The 19,746-nt window shown below is 36.6% G+C and overlaps 3 protein-coding genes across 3 annotated transcripts in view; 1 reads left to right on the top strand and 2 right to left on the bottom strand.

Moving 5' to 3' along the window:
* The first annotated feature begins 388 nt into the window (after positions 1–388).
* On the top strand, positions 389–1,264 carry LOC128668483 (oocyte zinc finger protein XlCOF26-like). The gene has a single exon (XM_053741588.1). It carries the CDS (start codon positions 389–391, stop codon positions 1,262–1,264), a length of 876 nt encoding a protein of 291 aa, XP_053597563.1.
* A 352-nt stretch (positions 1,265–1,616) lies between these two features.
* LOC103572458 (F-box only protein 39-like) lies at positions 1,617–5,528 on the bottom strand. The gene is made up of 6 exons (XM_053741318.1): positions 5,337–5,528; positions 4,996–5,228; positions 4,682–4,846; positions 4,355–4,581; positions 3,581–3,739; positions 1,617–3,440 (listed from the first exon to the last, which is right to left on the bottom strand). The coding sequence occupies exons 1-6, from the start codon at positions 5,526–5,528 to the stop codon at positions 3,130–3,132; spliced, it is 1,287 nt and encodes a 428-aa protein (XP_053597293.1). The 3' UTR covers positions 1,617–3,129.
* Positions 5,529–6,014: 486 nt separating this feature from the next.
* LOC103572426 (uncharacterized) overlaps positions 6,015–19,746 on the bottom strand; it is a 31,352-nt gene continuing 17,620 nt past the window's right edge. Inside the window, exons 2-8 of the mRNA XM_008551046.2 lie at positions 13,303–13,355; positions 12,834–13,220; positions 12,515–12,700; positions 11,775–12,005; positions 10,597–10,690; positions 7,959–10,075; positions 6,015–6,466 (exon numbers count right to left, since the gene is read on the bottom strand). Of these exons, the coding sequence (XP_008549268.1) occupies positions 6,338–6,466; positions 7,959–10,075; positions 10,597–10,690; positions 11,775–12,005; positions 12,515–12,700; positions 12,834–13,220; positions 13,303–13,355 (3,197 nt within the window). The 3' untranslated portion in view covers positions 6,015–6,337. The remainder of the gene's footprint in view (positions 6,467–7,958; positions 10,076–10,596; positions 10,691–11,774; positions 12,006–12,514; positions 12,701–12,833; positions 13,221–13,302; positions 13,356–19,746) is intronic.

Raw genomic sequence — 19,746 nt, 5'->3', positions numbered from 1 at the left:
TCTTTTTTTTTTGTCTTTAAAATAAGTTTTGTTTTTGTTCATTAGTATAAGTGCCATTAAAAGTTCAAAGTTGATTAAATATTTTAGTAATACAGTTAATTATTTATTATTATAATTATTTTTGTATTAAATGTTCCATATTTTTGTAACAAGACTGAAGTTCATGAATAAACTGCTGAGTTGATAAATGAATTGATATTTAATTAAATAATTTTTGAAAAAAATTTTCTAGAATTAAGTAAACGAAATAAAATGAAAATAAGGTCACTAATTTCTTTAGCTGTTTTAAATTAATTTCAGATGTCAAGGGTTTCAGCGGATAAATCCTAAAGGGAAAAAATCTAAAGATCCACACAAGTGTGTCAAGTGCGACGCGTATTTTTTCCACATGACTAAGCTAGTCGAGCATCTGAAGAATACTCACGGCATTGAGAACGCTTTCAACTGCGACGAGTGCGGGAAATCCTTCAAAAGTCCCATGAATATCGCGCGGCACAAATTGATCCACTCGGGGCTTAAAAAATTCTCTTGCGACGTCTGCGAGTACTCGTGCCACCAGAAGGCCAATTTAGAAACGCACAAACGGAGACACGCGCAAGATTATGCGTTCAAGTGCGGCGTTTGCAAAAAAGGTTTTGTCTCTAAAGCGGATTTTCTTGAGCACGAAATTTTGCACACGAACGTAAAGTTTCGATGCGAGATCTGCAATAAAAATTATTCTTACAAACGAAATCTGGATGCGCACTTGAGGCTCTGTCACTACGAGCTGAGGAAAATGAATAAGACGAGTCAGTATAATTGTACCGAGTGCAAAGTGGCCTTCGCGACCCTCAGAACGCTGAAGAATCACCAGCGAAATCGTCACCGCGTTAAGAAGCGGCAAGAATATCTCTGCGACCTCTGCGGCGCAAAAGTATCCTCGAAAAAAGCTCTCGATATTCACACGCGGACGCACACCGGTGAGAGAAACGTCAGTTGCGATTTATGCCCGAAAAAATTCACCACCAAAGAGAACCTTAAAATTCACAGACGAACTCACACGGGAGAGAAACCGTATGTGTGCAACGAATGCGGTAAAGAATTTGCTCAGAGGTCTCCGCTGGTAATTCATTTGCGTTATCACAACGGCGAGACTCCCTACTGGTGTCCAGAATGTGGCAGAGGTTTTGTCACCAATAATTTTCTACAGAAACATCGAAAAAATCACGATATCTCGAAAATTGTCGTCCCGCGCTTCAAATACGAGCAACCGCTTCATTCTTAATCTTTAAAATAAATTTCATGTTATGCAAAAAAAGAATAGTTTAATGTTGGGTGTTTTTTAATAAAAAATTTAAAAAAAAAAACAATAAAAAAAAAAAAAGTATTGAAAAATAATGGAACTTAAGAGAAAATTGTATTTTCACCATGAACTCAGATCAGGACTGAATGTTGCGATGACGAAGACGACGGAGGATTGATCTCTGGAAGGTAATAACCCAAGATGAATATAAAATTGACTCGGCAATAGGATCCATTCGGAAAAAGAAGTAAGATTCCCACAAAAAGACACTTTATATTCATGTAATATTTTTTTTTATCCCATTTGAAAAATAAAAATTCTCATTGCTTTCAGATGTAGAAGATAAAGCTCGGGAATTTTTTCGACGATTCCCATTTAAAACTCCTCTCGCTGTTATATGTGCAGGGGGCATTCAACCAACGTATCGCGAGATGCAGTAAGTACTTATCCGGCGAATCCGGCAATTCATACTCTGTACCAATGTTACTCCGCGTTAAGAAGACCCGTTCTGAGCTGGGAGCTGTGAGAATACTTCCATATGGAATGTAATTTAATGGGCGTGTCAACTACGTGCAGTGACATCGCAATAAGAATCATTCCGTACAATAGATACACCCAGAATACTTTCAGGTTCTCCACTTACGCGAGGGTGAATTTATTCGTTTTACTCCAACAGCTTCATGGTTGCCGGAAAACAGGTCCTCTGTGATCACACATCGTGTCTCTCTTTTCCACACATTGATTAAGTTTTAACTCTGTCTCTCTATCGCAACTCTCTGACAATTTACTGACTAATAACTTGCGGAAAGTAATGACCTCGCTTGGCTATTGTCGTGTAATTAATTGATTAACTTTGTTTGACAACTTGACAGGTATTCAGCTGACATAATAATATGATTCAGGTAAAGGTAAGGTTTAAAGAGGATTCAAAGGAATTACTGATGTCGATTTTAATGAGACTGGAGTTTAAACTGAAGGAATTATTTTTTTTGTTCATCATAACAAGATATTTAAGAAATCATTTATATAAATAAATAAATAAATATATATATATATATCAAGGGTGTGGGAAAAATTTTTTTATTTGAAAATTATTCGTAATTAATGCTTTAAAATTGGCTCGAAATTCAAATTTTAAAAAAGAAAAATTTCTGGACCAGTCGCTATTGCACAGAAATCGATTACATATCACACGGAATTTATCAATATATCATAGTAATTGTAAAAATTATTTAGTTGCTTAATTTGATTATTATTTTTCCAACGTAATTAGATATTGCGTGACATTGGATTCGTCCGGTCGGTTTCTGCGTGATAGAATCAGGTCGAAATTCTTCTAACCAATCTGATATTTTTGTCTGATGAATAAATTAGATATTAATTTACTAGATTAAGGGAAAAATTAAATGAGAAATTTCAACGAAATATTGAAATTTGAGAATCAGAAGTTTAATTCTTAGATCCAAGTTCCGGATTATTTGAAATTTTAAATTATCGACGATCACTATCCACACACCCGTAATGTATATGTATATATAGATGGATATAAAAATATATGAAACATAATTTTAGATGAATGACATTCATAAGGACTCGGAATGTCACTTACATTTATTGAACGAACTCAAGGAATTTGATATTCTCAGTACTTGTGCGATCAATGGAGTGGAGATTTACTCAATATTTTATACCTGTACGTAAAAAAAAAAAATACTTTATGTCAATTCCTAGTTCTCCTTCAAATAAAATAATGTCTCATAAAATGTATCTAAAAATAAATTTCTATATTTTTATTAAAAAAAATGTCATGTTATTAATTTTGAAAAGTAATTTACAAAATAATTAAATTAGTAAAAATTAAAAGCCGGGTCGTCAATGCGGAAGTCGACGCCTCTGTCCATCAATTTGTGGCCGTAGCGATAATTGATGTCGTCCAAAATGAGGCGATTCTTCAGGCTGAGGTTGCGTGGCTTAACGTGAATAGTTTGGAAGTAAGTTTTGTTGTCTACTTGCAAGCCGAAAATCTCCCTGAGGGTATCGACGTTCCGGATGATCCCGTCGTATTGAAGTTTCATCAGCCGCTTGCAGCGTTCCAGCATCGATACGAGCAAATCATCGAGAGCCTCACGGTTGTTTCTCAGTTGCAGAGTTACTTCAGCTATCAAACAAGTTTATACTTAACAGTTTATACCAAACTCTACTTAACTTTATAATTATCGTATATAATTTAATTATTTAAATAAATTATAATGTTTAATACTCAGTGCTCTTAGATAAAGTTATTATTTTGCTCCTTACTTAAGGTCTTGGTGTAATAAGTTATGAGAAGTCCGACCGTGCTCCGAAAGTTTCTGGATCGACTTTGATCCCAGACATGACCTCCGTACATGTGAAAACGTGCAAGGGGTATGCTCGGTAATAATAGATAAGCTATGTCTTCATAATGTGAAATGTTTACTAAAATTATTAATTTATTACTTTAATTAAAATTTTACTAAATTAATTCATTTTTGAGGGAATGGGCAAAAATACTACTCGTAAAATTACCCCTAGTGTAGTTTAAAAAAAAAATTTTTGAATTTTTTTTTAAAAACTACGCTAGCGGTAATATGAACACGTGGGATAATATGGCTTTCTAAAATTTTATTTTAATTTAATAAAATTTTTATTCAAGTATATCAAAATTTCGTTAAATTTTTGTTTATTAAAAAAATTTTTTTTTGTGGCTAAAGATATTTATGATAACGGATTTAATTTTTGACAATTTAATTATTTATTTAATGACTAAAAGTTGTAAATATTTTTTTGTAATTTTAAAATATATTAAATTTTTTATAAAACGCAATTTTAATTTATAGTATAAAAAATTACACAAAAAAAAATTTGAAATTTGAATTTTGTTCGGGACAAAAATAAAAAAAATAATTTTTAGGGGGTCCATTTTGCCCCGTGCATGTCCATTAAAACTCTTGTTATAAAAAAAATGAGATGAATTTCGTGTGAAATAATTTTTTTGTTAATTAAATAGCAACAAGAATTTAAATGAAATTTCTCTATCAAGTATTTACCTACCGATTGTGTAAGAAACTGTTAGTTGAGGACAAACAGTTACAAGATTGAGCCAAGCTTCGTCTTGAATAGTATGCTGACGTGAATCCGAATCACGAACAGAGATATGCAAGTCTCTAAGTACTTTAGGTGCCGCGGTGGCAAGTGAATTGAGAGCCAGATCAGACAGCGCCGGGTAGTCCAATTTAAATGTCGTCAGTGTGTGCAGCCTTCCAAGATACTCAAGGTATCTGTAATTTTAATTATAATTATAATTAGTTTCTTATCCACTGATTGGATTTATTCAAATACTTAATTAAATTGTCTGGTAAATAAACTACTGATAATAACCTGGAGTTACTGTGCGGCGCCTGCCAATCTTTGAAGGCTCCCCTGATGTCCAACTGCTCCAAAGTCCCGCCGCAGGACCAAGAGACAGCTCGGAATAACCTCAAGACATCGCTGACACCCAAGTTTGCATTCAGCAGACTCAGGAAGTTCAACTTCTGCTGACACCTGTAGATAATTTATTTTGCTCCGCGATAAATACTCCGAGAACTTTTACTCTTATTCTTATTCTTACTGTTACTCAACTTTCAGTGTTTATTTTTATCGTGTACCTCGCGTTGTAAATATGTAGCGCAGACGTAAATTGTCTTACTTACCTGAGAAAGTGTCCGACAGCATACAAAAGTTTGCTGCGATGGTTCCAGTTAGTACCAAAGAACCAGTTTGTAAGTACAAGCTGGTTCAGTTGGACTGTTTTGTCCTTGATAACCCCTATAAATTCAATACCCTCCTTGGCCCGAATATTCCAAGTGGCTCGAGTTTCGCGCGGCAAAATGTACGGCCGGGACCAAGCAAACTCTAACTTTCTGATATACTGTCCATACTTGGCCTACAATAATAGTAACAACCAAGATAGCAACGATAAAAAAAAACTCACAGAACTCTCGTCTAGCAAAATTAGCATCAACTAATGAGAAATTAACTGGGCGGCACTAACCACGAGCTGCTTTGTAGGAGATAAGTCGCCTCGTAAGTCTCTGTCTATGGTAATGGTGATTGATCGCCAAAGAACTGGGGCAGCCAGCGCTCGACTCCATGACTGACAGGTCCGGTCGACATTGAACCGGTCCCGGCACTCCAAGTGATCAAAAATTAACGTCAATATCAGCTCCGGCAGCTGGTCCCACATCTCATCACGTCTTTCCTCATCTCGTAAACAAGCCTCGTTTTTTTTTTAATCCAACTGTCAGACTGCTCACTTGTCTCTTTAATCCTTGACTTTTATTTGTTTTTAATAAAAAAAAAAAAATAAATAAATAAAATAAAATAAAGTTTTGCTTGATCGATATGTTGCCGCTTAATAAATGCCACGTGCGATAAATATTTAAAAGAAAGAAGAAGAAATAAATTAATATCTGGACGTATACAATTATTTATTTTTATAAGTGAAGGGAAAGGACATAAACAGCTTTGCTTAATTTAAAACTTAATACTTATAAATAATGATTTGTTACGTTTTATATCGAGTGCGTAAACAATACGTTTGTTGATGGGGTGTACACTCTGTATAATATGTTTCTTATATTTTTTTAATTATAATTTATATATATATTTATTATATCGCGACTAAATTCGTCCCGTTTAATATAATAATTTATTTACAGAACGTATTAATTAATTAATTAATTAATTAATTATATAATCAGATTCTATGATACAAAAAAAAATCCCGTAGAGGGAAATTTGAATGGTAATGCCGTAAAATCCAGAATTGTCTTCGGATTTAATACAACGGATAAATTTAAAGTTACTCGAGGAATGTTTCGACGACTTGAGATCCTTTCAGAGATTGCAAGTTTGTATTCCCTGTCGGGGAGATACTCGCGGTGATGATAGATCAGGAGACGGGGGACTTGATATAGATATTGGTCATCGTCATTTACATTTAATTTAAATTATTTAACAATTGTATTTAATGCAATTAATATTATTTTCTTTCTACTCTTTTATTGGTTTCGATGGGAACTTTTCGAGCTTCTGAGTGACTTTCGTTGGTTTTTCGACGGCGCTCGGTCTTGGCGAGGTGTTCTGAGTAGTGGACGTGGCCTGCGTAGGTGCGCTGCGTTTCTGAGGAACAAATAAATGAAGTTAAATAAAAAGTTATAGAGGAAAAGTTGGTTTAAATTTTTCTATTAAATCACCGGGTCAACGGAGCCGTTGAAACCGATCGCGAAAACTTTTATACAGTTTTCCTAGGGTTATCGGAAAAAGGGAAATAAAATTCCGCAGGTAAAGACCAAGTGAAAAGTGGAAGAAAGGCTCGCGATCTATTGAAGCATCGAGTCTCGAACGAAGATGAGGACAAGGGCAAGAGCGAGGACGAGGGTGACGGTTGTTCTCGTGCTACAACTTTTGCAATCGGAACTCGACAAGTTTCTTTAATAAATTTTTTTTGTTTACTTTTTTTGCTGAGAGCATTCTTTGGTATCATTGCCCGGCGCTTTTCCCGCAGGAGTTATCGAGCGCGAGTTGCCTGGAAGTAGATATTTTCACGCTCTCGGGTAACCGAAGCCTTGAAACTTTTCCTGATTCTTCACATGCTCACGTACTGCTAATACTTGCTCGTATTTTTCGTACTTTTTTTTTGGCAATTACGCCGGTGCACTCCGGACTCAAAGCACCAAAATAGAACATTAAAAAAATAATAATAAAAGAACATGATCGACCACCCGTTGCTCGGTAAAATTGCGGCTCGTACCTAATTGCGTTCGGAGTTTCAAACTCACAAAGTTTTTCGTTATTTGGACAAGCACCGGTCGTTCGTTGGTAAAATTACAATCCTATTTTTTGCTTTTGTTTTTTTTAACGATATTTTAAATTTTTTTATTTTACTTTTTTTACTTCCGCTAAAACTTTACGCGAGAGTTAAATCTGCACCGGACATCTTTTGCTATTGAACAAGGCATCAAAGTATCGTTTGTACACTTTCCTTAAAAGTAAAACTAAAACTAAAACTCTTATCTTATTCTTTTCGAGATAATGTATACGCCGGTATATTTAATTAACGATCTAGCTGTTTCGCAATCTGAAATAAAAGCGCAAAAAAAAGTTTTTGCCGTAATTTTTTTTTTTACTTTTGTATAACTCGCAACTCAACTCTTTACTTAACTTATATACTGAGACGAGTTTGGTGTATAAAAGTTTTATTTACAATAAGCAAAGACGAGTTTCGTATATTGTAACTCGGCGAGTCTCACCAGGGCGTTTGTTCTTTCGGAGAATAAAAAAATACCTCGAGTGAGTGAGTGAGTGACTGAGGAATGAGATAAATATAAAATAGAGTAGAGTAAAAAGAAGAAAGTAAACCGGAGCTATTCGTCGTTAACTTGCCCGTCCACTTTGGCAAGAAGCCGGTTCGCTTTCTTCGACTCTAGTTACCCCGGAGTTTTCGTTAAATTTGCCCCGAGTGTCTCTTCGCCGGAAGCAAAGCTCCATTCTCTGGGGACTTCTCATCGTAATTTCGTTCTGCTTTGTAAGAGAGACCGTAAGAGAGACACTAGTCACTTTACTTGTCTCGGTGTTAGTTGTTTTATTAGCTTCAGTTTATCAAATTATTCACCTCTATATTATTTTGTCGAAGTTCCTCGAGTTGATATTCCAGTGGGTCTGTTTGATTTCTCCTCTCGGGTTTGCCCACTTGTGTCTGCTGATGTTGCCAGTGGCTGTGAAGTAATTGACTGGTTGGGTCATCGCGATCAATAACGCCTGTCCTTATCGGATTATCCACGAAATTTTCCTCAATATCGTTTTTCCTCCACTCGTTGCCTGGATATTTTGAGGGCGACACTGCCGAGACGGCAATAAATGCGTTCCTGCTTCGCGGCCCGGGTTCCTCGGGAGTCGAACCAGACTTACTAATTGGCGCAGAATTAACCTTGTGGTAGGAAAATTGCTTCCACTTTGGTGGCCATGTAGCACTGGCACCACCAGCACTATCAGCACCCGAGTGACTCGGCTGCTTGGCAAATTCGACGTTCCAGTTTGTTAATTTACTCTGCCAATTGGCTTTGCTGGGTCTCTCTGACCATCTAGACGTTCCGGGATGCTGAAGTGACTGCTGCTGCTGTTGCTGCTGTTGATTGTAAGACGTCCAAGTGGCTTCGTCAGCTGGCATGACCCAGGCCCCCACGGACTGAATCTTCGGCGACATTTTCATTGGCCACATTTTCCTGTCACTGGTCCATGGATTCGAATTACTCGGTATTTTATCTTTGATATTATTACTTGTATTTTTAATTTGATCGCCTGTAGACTTTTTATCGTCGTCTTTATCTAGCAATTTCTCTTGCTTGTCTAGACCGAGTTTTCTCACAAGATCCGCGTTCGGATTATATGACTTTCCGTTTTTATCTTTCGGCCAGGGTTTGGCGTCGGAGAGTTTAAATGGCCAAGTTGCCGGATCGGACGTCAAACTATTCCAAGTTTTCATGGTTATCTTTGGTAAGGCGACATTCTCATCCGCGGTTTGCTTAGAAGACTTGAATGCTTCATTAAACTCTGAATGATTTTTGTTTTTATCTCCGACTGCTAGTTCCCGATTGTACCCTTTTGATCTTGGCGAGTCATCTATTGAACGCCACGGCGGAATTTGCATACTCTTATCGGGAGACCAAGACGCGGAAGAGGAAGACGAAGAAGAAGGAAACTTTCCAAAGAGCATCCTTCTTTTAGCCTCATCCTCATCTTCTATTTCAAATATCGGTCTCCAGAAAGTTTGCCAAGCACGATACCTCGTGGCCCAGTTACTCCTCTCATCTTCGTAGTAAGGGTCGACAGGCGGGCTCAAATTGTACTTTGAGTACTTCCAGGATTTGCCGTAGGGGCCTTGATGACGTGAAAATTCGTTACTCGGATAGCCCAGCGTGTCTTGATAATCCTCCAATGCTTGATTCCTCACACGTTCGCTGACAACATACGGCGGCCTGTATCGATCGAACCTGTCGCTAGCACGAGCTCTTGACGGCTGCTCATGGTATGCCCCTCGTCCCCCCATCTGGTAATCAAGAAGCCGCGGGCTGCTCGAACCCATCGTTGCTTCACTATCAGCCTGGTAAATCGACGGCTCTGAGTCATGTTGATTCAGCGGTGAGTCCTTCTCATGAGTGTTTATCTTACCAAAGTGGAATTTCCTTGACAGCGGATACTTGCCACTGGCACTCACACTCATGCCATGACTGGAATCCAATATCCCTGGTACTGCATCGTTCAGATATCCACCGGCAGTGTTATCGTCCCGATTATTAGAGGACAATGAAGGCTTCTGGTACTTTCCCGATACAGCGTAATGGATCTTGGCCAAATTAGAAGGCTCTTTGTGCAGGCCAGACTGTGAGCTACGAATCGGGGATCCAAATAAATCCGGAAAGATACGCCATCGTGTTGCTTCTGTCGATGTTGGGGTGGGTGTCAGTGCTGGTGTCGGTTTTTTAGTTGTTGTCGTTGTCGTAGAAGGGGTAACTGTTGTTGGAGTAGTAGAAGTTGATGGCATCTCTGTAGACAGTTGATGATATCGTGGCTTCTTCTTTTTCTTCTTTTTTTTCTTTGGCTTTTCCGTTTCTGGCTTGAGCTTTTCTATCAGCGGGGAGTCAGTCGACAGGCTGAGTGTTTGACGAAAGTCGTAGCCGCGTTTACTCGAATCCGAGGCCCTCCAGAGCTCCAGGTCGTTCTCCATGTCTCCTGATGAGAAAAATTGCATACATTATTAGGAAAATAAAAAAAAAAAAAAGAAGAAAAATAAATGAAATAGAGGGTAAAATGTTTTTTATTATAATATATTCAAGGTAATTTGAATTCAAGGGGACGGAAAATAAAAGAGTCGTCGGAAAAGTAGGGCAGCACTCTTATAGGATGTTATTATGTGTAATGACGACGGGTTGCAGTTCTACGAAAGATAATTAAGAGGCAAAATAGCCCCGTGCTCCCCGTGGATTCGGTTCTACACCGAAAGCGTGCTGCGGCGAAATTGCTGGAACAATTGTTGGACTAATAATCCGTCGGGTTTCCTCCGTTCGAATGGCGCCTTCAGCATTTCAATTGTCCTTCACTTTCTCTTGTGCCCTTTTATTACTGACATTATATGATCTAATAAATTCATTAAATATAAACACAACAGGATGACAAAATTCAATTATGCTGTTGTTTGATAGGCTATAATATAACAGGAATATCGGTTGTATGTATGCAGGTTGTATACTTACTCAGCAATTTGTGAGTCCGCTCCCATCGCTTAGGATTCTCGGCGAGCTTCACCAATAACTCCATTAAGTTTTCAGCCAGAATATACTCCTCCGCCTGGTCAACAAAGCAAGAAAGTACACTCAAGTTAAGAGGGTTAAAATCAACAGTTTGGAAAATAGAAATAATAAAAAAATACGGATACACGTATAAGCTATATAGTGAGACAGACTATATTTTTAAACTCATAATAATATATAATCCAGCAAGAGGTCAAGAGTCTATTTATTATTATTATTATTGCTGCGGAGGATCATATATATGAAGAAAAGGTTTTTAAAAGTTTTAATAGCCAGAGTTTAAATGAAAATTAATCATTGATCTATTTGGGGTAAGAATCGACGGAATTGATAGATGAGATTTCCTTCAGAATTTATCCCTAGTGGCACTCCTTCGACACATGAGGGATTGATAACCCAAGACTCTTTCCCCTGATTTCCCGCGGGGATTCCACCAAGAGAGTGACTTAATCCCGCACGTTTAAATTGCGCTTGAATGCTGCCCGGTGTGATTGAAACCGCCGCACGGGTACGTACACAAGGTTGAAAGGGAGCGCGAGCAGAGGGTGAGGCGAAGAGAATAGAGAGAGAGAGGGAAAGAAAAGAGACAAAAAAATGAGAAATAGATATGCAACCGGCATTTCGCCAGGAAATTGACTCGAGAATTGTACGAACAAGAAATGTAGCACTTTGTCATATGACCGAGGGCATTGTTCCTCTCTCCCTTCCACCCCTCCCTCCCGGTCCCGTTTCCACAGTCTCTTTTTCCATCATTTCCGTTTTCGCGTTGCTTTCCTCTTTTATCCAGTCCCTTAGGGATCAGCCTCCAGACAAAATTGGATCTCCCTTTCACACACTGAGATTCAGCGAGGCAGATATCTTGGAGTGAGTATGTCGCTAAAATTTAGAGCAAAAATTTGTATTCTATAGAAAACGTAAGAACGCTTCGGATCAAATTTAGGTCCTCTGTAGGTACATTTATAGATTTGTCGGAACTAGATAGTAGACACTCATAGTTTAAAAGTTTTTCAGTTTCACTGCGGCGTCTTATCGGGACGTGTGTTTAAAAATGAAATACACTCAACCCTTGACTCTCGCTAGCTCGGAATCTCTTAAGTTCGAGTGTAGTGGCAAATCCTTACTCGAAGTTCCTCAAGTTTTCTCAGCTTCTCTAACTCGGAGGTGTGCGTAGCCGGTTCAAGATAAGTCTCGAGATCCTTGAGATCGGATTGCTGTCTCTTGTCGAGTTTTCCAAGGATTTCCGTCGGCGCATCTAAATCCATATATTCCTCCTCGTCTACGGCCTCCCTTTCGCCATCCAGAGACCTCCTCTCGAGGTACGATTCCCCGGCATTAATCCCATCGTCATCCAACTGAAAGCACTTCCAACTATTATTACCACTCCTGACACCTGCTGGGCGATCCCCGCTGAAAATATACACCAGCTTTTTTGATAAATAAAAATATATTTCTAGCAATACATTTGGACCTCGTTATAAGACTACGCGTTTAATAGAGCAAAGTTTAACCGGACATAAATAAAACGTGAAACGGCTATAGTCTTATAGCGAGGCTTGGGCGCAATCACTGATAAGCACAATAGTGGGAGAATCTCAATTCTAAGAATTTTTTTCTTATAGCCTCGAATTAGTCTTATAAAGAGGTCCGACTGTATCTTAAAGTATAATAATCCATTGAAGAATGCATCGACATATTGATTTATCGGAAATATTAAATTCTTTACGTATTTCAACAAAATGAGACTGTCTAAATAATTTAAAATATCTCAAGTAATTTTACTATTAAATTTTCATAAGTTAAAGTTCCCTATAAATTTACGACATCCGAGAATCGCCCAAAGTTACGCTGAGTAGCTACATACCAAGTCGTTGTCAATTTTTTCACGACTCGCCGTTAGTTTTTTACCCAAAAGTTGACTCACAGACCCTTTGACCGCATCCTCATTAGTGTCGTTACTTTGGAGCCGTATCTGTGAACTCAATTCCTTTTTTACGGTCGGTACGCGTTTAATTTTTCCACTCGTCTGGCGTTTGAACTTCAAAAGCTCCTGTATCAGCCGACACAAAGATGAAACAAGAATAAAAAAATAAAAAAAATGATTATTAAATTTCACGTGAATAGTAAATAAAAAGTTAATAACTGAAGAGTAACTTTGTGAATAAATTAAAATGTATATTCACCTGGGCGATGGGTCCAGAAACTTCGCCGCTGATTGCCTCGTTGGAGGTCATACTCTCATCAGAACTCTCTTCAATGTTTTTCTCATACGAGTCGAAGTTTCTGGTGCCTAGTGTCTCGCTGGGAGACGACACACTCGTCTCGGAATTACTTAGACTGTCAGAGGAATTGCTCCGCTCGTCTCTGGACATGGCTTCATGTGACTCAGCTATGCTCCGTAATTCCTCCTCGTATTCGTCCACGTGATCTTTTTCTTTGCTCACTTTTTTTTCCGGTCCCTCCGGCTCCACATCCTCCGTGTCCTCATCTTCTCCATCTTCCTCCCCGTAATCTGCGCCAGATTCTCTCCCAACTCCTAAATTTCTTTCCGTTGTCGAGGACGACGCAGTCTAAAATTATTACCACATTTATTTTTATTTCAACTCGGGTATTTTCATTAACTGTTGAATAGATTTAATAAAATAAACTCACCCTTACAACTCCCAACAATTCTTCTCTCTGCTCGTTTTTATTCTCATCTGCAACTGATTAAAAAATAAATTTGTTAAAAAAAGCACCTGCGCATTCAACAAAAACTACGGGCAATCAGGTATACATAATTTTTATTTTCGACTCTTTTTACCCTTATTATTCTATGCTAATTTTTTTTGATACCACACCTTACTCATCCCACCGGTAAATTTAACTTTAAACTTTTACATGCTTGTACTTAATAATTTTTTTATTTTTAGATCCTTTATTTTTAAAAAATAATACACAAGAGCTGTTAGTTTTCTTTTTCAATTCAACATTGCGCATACTGGCAACAGATGCACCCGATGAATATTCTTGTTACCCTCATGTATATACATACACTTGCCGAGACTTTTAATTGACCGCCGTAATTTAACCCGCAATAAAGATACTAGGACATGGAGGAAGAAAAACCGCGAGAATTAAACAAGGGGTCTTGAATCGATGCCAGTCACTCGCTCGTAAGTTACACTCTAAATTTTATTAATACTTTCATTATATACTTTTTTCGCTCTGTTTAAACATTTTTTTCTGCTAAAGTTTTTCTAAAACTTTATTATTTTTTCCCTGAAGTAAAATTTTTCCAGCTAAATTACGACTCTCACCATCGCGCCCAACTAAAAAGAAAAAAACAATAAACCTGTGAAAAAATATTACATATACAAAATATAAAACACACACACGCACATATTTATACGACACGTGAAATAAAATTTACACTCGGTAGAATAAATGCCGTAAGCAAAAAAAAGTATTCAAAAAAAAGTGTAAAGAGACAGTAAGGGAGTTTTTTTTTTATGCAGCATTTGAATTGTCCTATATTTTTTCTTTTCGCTCGTGCGAAATGACCGGGCTGGAAGAGAACGTTTACACTGTACGTGATCGGTATATATATACATATATGTATTCCAATATAGCCAGAGGTAAACACGTCGCGGGTGTATGGTACTGTAAAAGTGGAATATAGAAAGGACACAAGTTATGGTATACAAAATATATGAAAACAGGGAACTTATATCGAGCCAAACGTGTAACGCAATGGATCGACGGTCCAGTTTTCCGATATTACATTGGCCAACGGTCCAACAGATTTCTATCTTTCTCTATCCCTTTATATTCCACTTCGGTCGAGTACCGGAGTACTTTATTTTTGTAAATCCCATCGACGCATTATTCACTACACATCATGTTTCGAAAGCACAGCACACAGATTCGCCCGAGGCAGTTTCCAGTGGCAGCAGCATCATCGCGGCGGACCAAGCTTCGGCTAATAAACCGGAAAGCGGTTTTAAGCATTCTCGTCATCGGCGCAAATATTACGTGAGCTGCCAGTTTAAATAAATTCCATCACTTATTTTATATCCACGTATTTACTGCATTGAATAAATAAAAAAAACTCGATATTTCCGTAGCATTATTTTTATACCCGCCTCTGATAACTGAAGAGTATCGAAATTCGAATAATTGATCCGCTTAATTTAATAATGGAAATAACCAATTTGGGTATTTTATTTTTTGTTTTATCGAAAATTGAATTAATTTAAAACAATCCGGGGGTTTTACAATTAGTTTATTGAAAAATTTTATATTTTACATCAAGTCCGCTGGCAGACAAGCTGATTGGAAACTAATTTTTGAACGAGGGTTCACAACCTCTTTATACTCCAGTCGTGTGATTGGTTCGGTGGCTTCCCTTCCCAATAGATTTCAATGTAACCATTTAATTCAAACGGATTTAAAGTAAATGGTTTTATAAAGTACAGTTTAAACTTGAAAGTAATGGTTGTAGTAAAAGTTTATTTAATTCTAAGAACTCAAAGTTATTTTATGAAACCTTTTTGTTCTACAGACAAATCAAGGACAATGGCAGTATTTTTTTTTTTTTTTAGTTATTGCACTTGGGAAATTATTTAAAGTTATTGAATTACAATAAAATTTCATTATCATTTATTTTCATACACTAGATTTCTAACTCTTGCAGTTTTTATGCACTTGCGGTATTTTGCAAGATTTTTGCTTTGGCTAGTCGATCAAAGTTCGCTGAGGAATTTCCCAATTCGAAGTAGTTCTTTGCGTCGTAACTAATGAATATGAAAATAAATATTCGGATACACTTTCTAATATAGATCTGAACTCAGAAAATATATTTGTCAGGATCAACAGATTCAACAGGAACAAAGTTACGGGATATTCTTCATAGAAAACCATGGAAAGTGTCATCCTCATGCATCTTCATTTATTTAATTTATTCTAATATGGGTCTCAACTCAAAAAATAAATTTTTCCCAGGACTTTCTATGGTCTTTCCTACTAGAGGACATCGTAATGAACAAAAAACGTTAATGTTGTGATGGGTTATTCCCAACGGGAGCAAAGTTATGGGCTACTCTTTATAAAGAATCATCTTCACCCATGTCCACCCATATCCACCAACACTCATATGGTTCTGAAGTCAAAAAATAAATTATTCCCAGGACTTTTTATGGTCTTTCCTACTAGAGGACATCATAATAAACAAAAAATGTTAATGTTGTGATGGGTTATTCCTAACAGGAGCTATGTCAAGATATGGCGAGAAGAAATAAAATTTTTCAGAAAAAAAATGAATTTTTTTATTTTGACTACACTAAAATCTTCTACTTCCGTTTCATTTTTAAAAGAACCAGACAAATTTCAAATTTGAATTAAAAAAAATTTCTTCATTTTTAAAAAAATTTACGTATAGATTTAGTCAACATGATTTTGAAAATGATTAACAACTCCAGCAAAAGAATTCTGCACAAATAAAATTCCAATTTTTTGAAATTTACAAGAAAAAAAAGTTCGCAGCAATTTTCGCGTAACCTACTAAGCCCCGCTTCACTCTCATAAATTTTTGTAACATAATCAATATAATTATATGAATTTCAATATTTTGCTGATAAATATAACTTCCGGTAGACGGAAAAAATGAATGGAATAAAAAGAATTTATTTAATCTGACAGAGAAACCGAAATAGAGAACATGAATTGAGTATTATTTACAAGTGACGTGTGAGAGTGTGAGTCAATTGGCCCAAATGGAGTCTAAAAATTTTCCCCGTGGAAACAGAACCCATATTTCGTAGCATTAGTAGAAATAAGAAGAGTCTACGAGACAGAAAACTAGATTCATTGAGGGCTCAGCAATTGCACCAGCCGAATCGATTTGCCATAATCGATACCTTACCCACTGTATATTAGTAAAAATAGAATATATACAAAGATATAGGCATAGATCCATAGATACACTCAGAAACTCCACCGTAAATATTATTCGGTTCTAAACTATATATAAACACTTTTAAATAATTCCCTGGCGTTTCTCGATCTAGATCCGCGGTGATAAAAACCGATAGGAAGTAACTAATAAAAGAATAATACATCCGGGTCTTTCATACATTTAATGTTTCTGCACTGCACGTCAAGTTGCTTTAGTTGGCAATTTGGGAATCTTCAGTAAAGTTTCGTCTGTCGTTTCCGGTTTCGAATTGGCATTCACTGGGTATCCACGGCGCCAACGACCAATATCTAAGTATATATTCGATCTATATCTATAGAGCACGAGCCCAGAAAAGACCGACATATGTGCGATCTGTTGTACGGTTCTCCAAATGCATTTACCCATGGAATGAAAGAGAAAGACTAGAGAAATGTTATAATAGATGGAGTCTATTGGTCAGGAGTTTAGTGATGTGAAGGCATCGGACTCTGGATATGTCGAGTACAGAGTTAGAGTAGAGTACTATAGGAAACAACCGATATACAGAGTAGTACAACAGCAATGCTCGCGCTTATCGTTCTGCAAACTGGAACCTATTATATTCGGAGGGGTTGAAACTCCCAATGCATTTCCGTTTATTCCCCGTGCGAGCATGCATCAGACCACTCTCTGTGCTCTTCTCTGCACAATTCAATGCTCCTGTATATGAACATTCTCTACTCTGATGTGATGCTGGAAATGTGTGTCGTACTGTGAACACTGGACATTGTCCAGCAATTTGACAGACTCTTGTTTCCTCGACTGTGTACCAACTACTATTCCAATGGTTATTACTGTATTTTCATTACGCTATTTAATTGAGATACTCATGTGAAGAAATGCCTTTGGTCCATTGTTACCATAATAGCACGAGCTAACTTTATTCACGTACATGACATACATTAATTTATTGTTAATTAATGTTTGTAATGTGTAATATCAATTTGTATATTCATCAATATACAATAACAATATTCTGTATAATGTTAAATGTTATTTATTATTTATTAACAACTAGCTGAGTGAATAAATCCAACGACTGGAAATTTATTATTCTAATGGATTTTAAATTCAATTAAATTAATTTTTACTTTTATCAAAATTATTGAAAAAATATTAAGCGAAAAAAAAAATAGTGACGTCCAAATTATTGAATAAATATCTTAAATTAATAATAATAATAATTTAAGATGTTACTTTAACATTTTGAATAAATTATTGGTGGTAAAAATGTTTGAATTATAAAATAAGACTCGAATATAAAATTAATAAAATTTCTTCGAATAAGTTTTAAATCCGCGCCTGTTCATTACTAATATGACTTAAAAATTAAGAAGCAAGTGAAAAATAATTTATAACTTGACTTAGTCTCTGTATCTCTACATCAGAGCTAATAAAATAATTGCAGCCGAGTCGCGTTATAATCCTCTTATAGTGTCTCTAGTGTCTCTAGACAAATCCTAGAGAAAACTATAGTGTCTCTCTCATATTAACGCGAATCTGGTTAAAAGAAAAAGAAACAAGCCGGACTTATAACGCGACTCGACTGTATTTTTATTGTAAAATAAATAATAAATGACAGTAAGGCTTTAAATAAATTTTATTTTTTTATAAATAGTAATAAAGTCAGATTGATGGTTATTTGTAGAACAAGGTATTCAAATAGCACCCATTGGTCATTTAAACGTCGCTTTGTTTGAATTTCTCTTGCAATATAACACGTTTTCGATGCCTACCTACAGTGTAGTAAATACGCAAATACTTTTTTTTAAAACGGACGAGGTTCACTTGCGGGTGTGTAAATTCAACCGTCAACGTTTTACTGTCACTTTATATATTGTATACGCACATTTATATACCAAGAACCGAAGTATGTGAAAATTACCTGGCAACTGTAAATACCAAGCTGGAAATGCTTTGAATGTACAACCGGCTATCGGTGGTTGGAAAAAATTAAAATAAAATAAAATCCCTTTTTGTTCATCGAGTGAGTAATTACAATGTCAGCGGTAATTTACTTTTGTTCAAATGAAACAATAGTCGAAGTGAGCAACAAAAAAGTGTTTGCATTTTGGTTACGGAAAACGGTGCGTTGGTGTTTTAGTAGAGATATAAAAATCTGCGTGAAATTTTATATAAAAAGTTTATTATGAGCAGGTAGGATGCGAATAACAATCGAGAAGACGAAGAAGATTGGAGGCTTTGAGCGGCTTTGTCTTTTCACTTATCGGTTGCTTAACGTTATACGTGGAGATAAAAGTCTTGTCTGCCAGATGAACCGGCAAGGGTTATGACTCAGCACACAAAAAACTCCGATGGATAAGGATAGAAAATTATATCGCATACTTTATAGATTTTTTTACTTTAGACGAAGGCTGAAAAGTATCTGGGGTGAAAATATTTTAGGAAACACGTAGTGTAGGTAAATAAAATGGAATAAGAGCAAACAAACTTTAAAAAAATATCATTGAACACGTCGCCGTAGTTTTTGGATAAATTCGAGGCACAATATTGGTTTTGTTTCTCTTGCATTTTATATAAAATTTTTTTTTCTTTTTGTTTCAAAGGGAAACTGGAGACACAACAAAAGTGTAGCAAATAAACGGGTGTAAAAAAATAAAACTGGCAGTAGCGGCGTCTCCGACAAAGGACAGGCGAGAAAATCAAAAGAGAGCACGTACTGCTACGAAATCTTCATCCCGCCTTGTGATTTTTTTTTCCTCATCCTTATTATTTTTATTATCATTGTCGCTGAGGGTATCAGACACTTTAACCTTTTTTTTTTTTACTCCGACTTCTTTTATGTCTTTTCGCCAGCGGCCTTCGAATTAGACGTCATGAGCTCAGGGGGTTAGAGAGATTTCCCGATCAAAGGGGCCGGCCATAAAAAAAGTATCGAGTGTAAAGTCCGTTTATTGCTCTCGCAATATATTTTTTTATAAATCGATCACGTAGAGATGGGTTTTGCTCAAGCTCTTTCTCTTTATCGAGCTGTCCATAAAAAAGCTTAACTCCAATAAAAAAACAGCAATTTTTAAATTTGCCGCTCGTTCTCGAGCTTACAATCAACTGCGTCAGACTGCGTCCAGAGGATTTTATATTTTTCTAAAATCCTACATTTC

This window comes from Microplitis demolitor, chromosome 8, assembly GCF_026212275.2.
Source record: "Microplitis demolitor isolate Queensland-Clemson2020A chromosome 8, iyMicDemo2.1a, whole genome shotgun sequence".
Classification (NCBI taxonomy): domain Eukaryota; kingdom Metazoa; phylum Arthropoda; class Insecta; order Hymenoptera; family Braconidae; genus Microplitis; species Microplitis demolitor.
The sequence above is the reverse complement of the archived record's forward strand: the minus strand, read 5'-3'. Positions and strand labels throughout refer to the sequence as shown.